The 7,080-nt window shown below is 46.9% G+C and overlaps 1 protein-coding gene across 1 annotated transcript in view; it reads left to right on the top strand.

Moving 5' to 3' along the window:
* The window catches only part of BRINP1 (bone morphogenetic protein/retinoic acid inducible neural-specific 1), a 56,014-nt gene extending 52,651 nt beyond the window's left edge, over positions 1-3,363 (top strand). The window contains 1 exon segment of the mRNA XM_010133704.1: positions 2,101-3,363. Coding sequence (XP_010132006.1) covers positions 2,101-3,241 — 1,141 coding nt within the window. The 3' untranslated portion in view covers positions 3,242-3,363.
* Positions 3,364-7,080: the final 3,717 nt, after the last annotated feature.

Here is a 7,080-nt window from a genome sequence, read left to right as displayed (position 1 = left end):
TCCATCCTTTATTGCTGCCATCAGCAGATGGGGGGTAGCCTTTTTTTTTTTTTTTCTTTTTGTCCTACTTGTGTCTTCGCTGAATACTAAGACATATATACACACACCCCCCAAAAAAACCTCAACTCTTTTTCTCCTGATCTCCTCCCTCTACAAAGTTGATCTGGGGAACAGGAAAATTACAAGTTTCAATTGCCGGAGATCAGAGGAGGCTGCTTTATTGTTTTGCTCTGCCAACTGTTAGCGTAAGAGAAGGACAGAAGCCAGCATGTTTTTTCCCTCTGAGACAGAGCACACCTAAGACAGACAGGATATGGTCATCTGACTGTAATTTTTATCATGTCTCCTGCTGTACAGCCTGGCAGTGCTCATCGCAGGAACTCTACAGCATTACCTCTGTAAAGCATCAAGCCAGCGCTGCGCAAATACGCTGGGGGTCCTGTGCCCGAGCAAGTGCATCGGGAAATCGGCAGAGTCACGTTCACTTGCACAGGGCTGGAGCGGAGATGTATGCAGGGTAGATGCTCAGCGTGTGTTTGGCTGTCGTTTGCATGTGCAGCTGTACGAGGCCACTGGCAGCTGTACGAAAGCGGTGGCAGCATGTGCACTGTGAGCTGGTTTGGGGAAGGACAGAATTAATTCTGCCAAATTTTCCCGCTAGTGCACTTCCTTTTTCCTCACTGTCTCATTCTTTTTTCCTTTCACTCAGTTTCTTCCTGCTTCTTTTCATTCCTGCCTGTCCTCTGTCTTTCAGTTGTTGCTGCTGTTTCACTTTTCCCCTTTCCTCCTGCCCACTGCATTTCTCTCATTTTTCCTTTTACCTGCACATTTCCCCCCCACTTTCTTCCCCTACCCTTCCTGCTTCTGCTCCTTATTTCTTTCCTTCCAGCGCTTCCCTCTGTTTTAGACTCTCATCACCCCACTCCCTCCCTCCCCCTAATCATCTCGCTGTTCTTTGCTGCTGTATCATTTAATGCCTTCTTTGATACAGCCTACAGCTTAATGATTATTCGGAGGTCAGGCGATGCAGGTGCCATGCATTTCACTAATCCAGCTGTGAGAGCCTCTGTCCATAATCACTCCTCCCATTCGACAGGGACTGAATCCTAATTTGTCATTAGCCAGTCCTCTCACTGCAGCGCTACCCCGAACTTCTTGCCCAGAGGAGACAATGAAGTATTCATTAGGTGGGGGGGAGGCGGAGGGGAGGGCGCAGGCGGCTGAACAGGGCGTTCTGCTGAAGGCTGCTGAGAAAGGAGCCGCTGTGCTGAGGTTTCCCAGGGAGGGGGGAGAGGGGGGCAGCAGGGCAACATTGCAAGTGGGTTGTACAAACAGCAGACGTGGGTTACAGTGGCGCTCACTGGGAGTCGTTCCAGGGCAGCAGGACGTGGAGGTGAGGGTGCCGATATGGCTATTAGGGGAGTGGTGGGGCCTGGGAATGGGCAAGTGTGGCTGCTTGTTAAGGGGAGAGCCTGCAAGAAAAGGTTAATTAGCAGCAGATTTTTTTTAAAAGGAGAAGGTGTTCCAGCAGCTTTGTCTCTACGCACTCTGACTTCCACCCTCTTTTGTGCTGTTACTGAGCTCTGCACCATCAGCAGAGGTTACTACTGGCTTCATCCCTTTACAGGTCTGCTTCTGGAGAGCTGGGGGGATTGTCAATGATGTGGAGAGGCGTTTTCTCCTGCTAGCCTAGGAGTTCTGCTGCCTTGCAATGTCGATAGCACCTCAGTCCCTGGCGTGGCTTTATGAGCTCCACTCCCATGGCTGAACTTTGTTACTGTGGCACTGATGGGATCCTTGGCAGGAGATTGTGCCAGTCTCTGCTCCTAGAGCAGTGTGAAGATAGAGACTGCAGATGATCAATTCTAACTTCCAGCTATTTCTTAGAGGCCTTTTGCTCTCTATTAAAGGTATAAACAGCAGATGAAAGATTCAGTCTAGAAATAGACTGGAATAGCTCCCAGATGTCATGGCAGGGCATCAGTGTTCTCAGAGCTCTGCCTCAAATATACCCCTGAAAACACTGTGGCTCTAGCAAGATGCCAGCACCACAGGCTGTGAGGCTTTACAATGCTAATGCTTTCTTCTTCTTACCTGCAGGACAATACAGGAATGGCTTACCCGGGTCCAGTCCCTGCTCTACTGCAATGAGAATGGATTCTGGGGGACCTTTCTGGAAAGCCAGCGGAGCTGTGTTTGCCATGGTGGCACCAGCTTGTGCCAGCGCCCCATCCCCTGCATCATTGGGGGCAACAACAGCTGTGCCATGTGCAGCCTTGCTAACATCTCGCTCTGCGGCTCATGCAACAAGGGCTATAAGCTTTACCGGGGTCGCTGCGAGCCTCAGAACGTAGACTCGGAGCGGAGCGAGCAGTTCATCAGCTTTGAGACGGACTTGGACTTCCAAGACCTAGAGCTGAAGTACCTGCTCCAGAAAATGGACTCTCGCCTGTATGTGCACACCACTTTCATCAGCAACGAGATCCGCCTGGACACCTTCTTTGACCCCAGGTGGCGCAAGCGCATGTCCCTCACCTTGAAGAGCAACAAGAACCGGATGGACTTCATCCACATGGTGATCGGGATCTCCATGCGAATCTGCCAGATGCGCAACAGCAGCCTGGACCCTATGTTCTTTGTCTATGTCAACCCATTCAGCGGGAGTCACTCTGAGGGCTGGAACATGCCTGTGGGGGAGTAGGCCTCCCCACGCTGGGAGAAAACCCGCCTCCAAAACAGCCAGTGCTACAACTGGACCCTGCTACTGGGCAACCGGTGGAAAACCTTTTTTGAGACTGTCCATATCTACCTACGCAGCCGGACTCGGCTGCCCTCCCTACTGCGTAATGAGACTGGCCAAGGGCCTGTGGACCTTTCTGACCCCACCAAGCGTCAGTTCTACATCAAGATCTCAGATGTGCAGGTGTATGGCTACAGCCTGCGTTTTAATGCTGACCTGCTGCGCAGTGCTGTGCAGCAGGTCAACCAGTCGTACACGCAAGGTGGGCAGTTCTACTCCTCCTCCTCCGTCATGCTCTTGCTGCTGGATATTCGGGACCGAATCAATCGACTGGCGCCTCCCGTAGCCCCAGGGAAGCCCCAGCTGGATCTGTTCTCTTGTATGCTCAAGCACCGCCTGAAACTCACCAACAGCGAGATTATCCGTGTGAACCATGCTCTAGACCTGTACAACACCGAGATCCTCAAACAGTCAGACCAGATGACAGCCAAACTCTGTTAGCCCGGACTTTTCAGTGGCCATGTTGGTGATCGATCCTTTTGCTGTAAAAAAATAAAAGAGAAAAAAAAAAAGAGAAAAAAGTAAAAAGAAAGAAAGAAAAGTGGGGGTAAAGTAAAGGAAGGGGGGAAAATGATATTTGTAAAATGTAATTAATATACAAAAGAGAAAAAAAGAGGAAATTCTTCATTTGTTGAAAACTAAACCCGTTCTAGCAGCTGTATAAAACTGTCAGGCATGTTTGTTATTTCTATAATCCGTCATAAAAGGGTAACACCTTACTCTCTCTTGACCTTGGGGGTGTTGCTTGCTAGTCCAAGGGGCAGCAGAGTAAATAAAGGGAGGAGTAGAGGGGGGCAAACTTCTGTAATGAACTGTAAAGTTTTCTGCTATGCAGGTGCCAAGACAAAGAGACAAACAAACAAAAAATCAAAGCAAACAAACAAACAAGAGTTATATGTAAATGTAAAAGAACTGCCATTATTCCTACAGTGGGAGTAAATGGTTAAAGATAAAAGATATTTCTTCTGTTGAGATTTATGCCAGCTGTACGTTGAGTTATTCACACAGCCTGTGCTGAGCTTTGCTGGAGGACAGAAGGTGATGGCAGTCCTTTGAGAGTAAAACTAATGCCTCCTTGGTGGGAAGACACGTAAGAGGGAGGGTGGGTGCAGGTCTCAGTTTGGAATTTCCATCTGGGAACGCTTATAACCAGAGGCACTTCTTCAGCACTTGCTGAAGAACGGGACACGTCAGGTCCCTTCAGCTACTTTGCTGAACTGGAGTTCATGCCCTGCATCAGACTGCTCTTGCCTCCAGTGATGTCAGAGCTCAACCCCTTGAGGATCAACACCTGTAAGTCTTCAGCCACTCGTCTTTAAGGTACTTCAGCAGAGTTCCTAACCCAGAGACAGCCAAGGTCATATGCCACTTTGATAAACCCCGACTTAAAGGCAATCCTGAGTTTGGCGTTTTCCCTCAGGTCCTGGGTTTTCCAGTAACACTGGGAAACCCCTCATCACCACAAAACCCAAAGCACAATGCAAGAAAACACATTTCCAAGGAAACCTGGAGGCACTGAAGAGTACGCGTGTCATTTTTCTTCTTTGGAGAAGGGAAAATCCCTTTATTTTCTTAGGTTTCTGTGGCTGTGAATGATAGCCTTGTTTCACTTACACTTCCTTTGTCCACCAAAAAAAAAAATTACAGAAAACAGATGAGAAATTTTTATTAAAATATCCACAAATGTTGTAAAAGGGAGTGGTGGGAGGAATGACCACAATAACCAAATCTACCCTGAATTTGCAAGGACAAAGCCGGATTTAAAGAGCTGAGTTATCAAAAATAACTAAAAGGTGGGTAAAATTTTGTGAAGTGTGTGTTCAAGTGTGTTTGGGTTAAAAATGCAATTATATTGAATGGAGTGTATGAATGTAGGATCAGCTGAGCTTGGAGATAAAGTGGGAGGTGAGTAGCTGGGTGTTACCCTTAATCTCTCTGTGTCTTAGTTAAAAATTTATGGCGAGAAGTGCTAGTGAGAGACTAGAATGCCTGCCCTCATAGAAGGGATCCTGGGGACAAACAGGCCTGAGCAGGAGGGACAGTCCTGATCCACACTCTGAGACTCAGATCTGGCTCAAGATTTAATGTATTGCTTCAATCGAGTTCAAAACAGCCTTGCAGAAAATTTGCCCTTCTTCTTTGGAGATCAGTTCTTCTGCAATGAGCGTTGTAGTGTTTGTTATTCATGTGACACCAGGGACTCGGACAATTAAGTTTGGCTTCAGGTTTGTTGTAATTTGTGAGGGCTTGGCTGTTGCTCATCCAAACCGAGAAGGAATGAGATACCTTTGGGAAAACAGATCAGTCCATGCAAGGGGCTGCAGTGTTCCCTACTTTACTTTTCTTGGTTTGTTCCATTTGTTTGTTTTTCACGTGCTTAGTCTTTGTTTTGTAGAGTAGCAGTTCATTCTTGTAGACTCCACCATTCCAAGAGGTTTCTTCACAGTTGTGATGTTCCTGTGTCAGCCTTCTGATAAGAGAAAATTCCCCAGCAATAGTATGCATGGATGTTAGTTTTAAGCAAGTAGTAGAGAGTGGTCATGGGAAATGAATGTCAAATTTGTAATTACGAGTGGAAATAATGTTCCTGACAGTTACATCCATCCAAGAAGGGAGCAGAAATATGCAGTTTAATTTACATGTATGACCCAAAGAGCTGGCACTGGGAAGAACTATAGTTATTGCTCTAAAAATACTGAGTGCTGCTTATGAGCAACCTAAGGCCTGAGACGCCGTCTGCATGCAAGGATGGGATTTGTTCATGGCTGGGAATAGCGACTGAGCTGAGACAAAGTGAAATTAATTTGATAAATTGCTTTCTTGTGAGATAAGTATCCAGCAGTAGTGACTAGAAGCCAAAGAAGTTGCAATTAAATCTCAGCTCTCATGAGTAACCAGCCACACATTTAGCTAACTCCAGTTAGGGAGTTTGGGGATCAAATCAAGTGCTCTCAGGTATCTTTAATGATGCCTTGGGATGACCAGCCCCCAGTATTACTGGGCTTCAGCAACTTGGGCAGCACCACACACCTTAAGCAAGATGTTGGGTGCCAACAGGACATTAAATCACTGCTGCCCAGCTCAGACCCAAGGATTGGCAGACAGCTGTGGGTTAAAGACGCATTGTCTAACGTGAGCTAGCGTTTCCACCATGACTGGGAGCAGTGAAGCTGGAGCATAGAAAACCAGCATAGGGAGATAGAAGGAAGTTTGGCATAGGCATGGTGTCAACATATGGCACTTATCTTGGGACCACCTGATGGTGTAACAAGGCACCAGGGTATGATGGCACACCAACACAATAATCTGGAGCCATGTTACAATGCACATAGATGAAATTTTGTGATGGAATGAAGCCAAAATATCAAGAATAAAATCTCTTGTCCTTTGGGGTAGGGGAAAATGAAGCTATCTATCTGGCAGCTCAGCCACTGTTTTGGGCTCAAAGTTCATGTCAGAGAGATAAAGTTAAAAGGAAACCAAACAACCCAATTGATGGTGGCCTGGACTGTGCTACACTCTGCTTTTGATGCTAGAAATGAAACGTTTGCAGCAAACAGGGCTATTATGGGTCAAGGGTCCGAGGTACCCACTCCTCGAATTACTGTAACGCTTTTGCCAGCCGACACATACACTATCTCGTCGCATTCCTTTCGGTGGGAACCAGCCCCCCTTTGCTTCCACTGCTCAGTCCCATAAGCCCTTCCCCAGGTAAGAGGACAGCCAGATCCAGAACCAGGTCCCACAGGCTTGTTTTAGGGTATATGTTCTGGAGGCAAGAGAAGATGTGGAGAGGTCTGGCACACTTCTGTCATGGTTAAACAGAGTAGTTCAGATCCCCCTAAGGAGGCCACACCAGTGCTACAGTGGAGTTAATGGGCTGCTGAGGAAATTACGACCAAGTCCTCCACTTGGTCAGAAGATATTTTACAAGACAATGACTAGAATGGAGGATAATTAATAGAGGAGAATTAGGTGGGGCCCAGAAAATCCTTTCACTCGTAAAACTAGATTCACTACACTACATGATCAGTAGGTATTGTTACAGAGTTTAATGAGAACAGCGACAGTCAGACTTTGAAATATGAGCAACCATTCTCCAATGGCATGAGAATGAAACTTGGCTTCCTTCCTCTGTGTAAGAAGAGTTAGGAAGCAATTCATGAGACTGTCAAGCTCAGTTTTAATACAGAGATAGTCCTACCAAATCACGGCAGATACTTGTCCCTCGCCACAGTTAAATTAGGGACTGCATGAAAGCTGGAGCTTCTGAATAACCC

Source organism: Buceros rhinoceros, unplaced genomic scaffold (assembly GCF_000710305.1).
Source record: "Buceros rhinoceros silvestris isolate BGI_N320 unplaced genomic scaffold, ASM71030v1 scaffold3123, whole genome shotgun sequence".
Lineage (NCBI taxonomy): Eukaryota > Metazoa > Chordata > Aves > Bucerotiformes > Bucerotidae > Buceros > Buceros rhinoceros.
The sequence above is the reverse complement of the archived record's forward strand: the minus strand, read 5'-3'. Positions and strand labels throughout refer to the sequence as shown.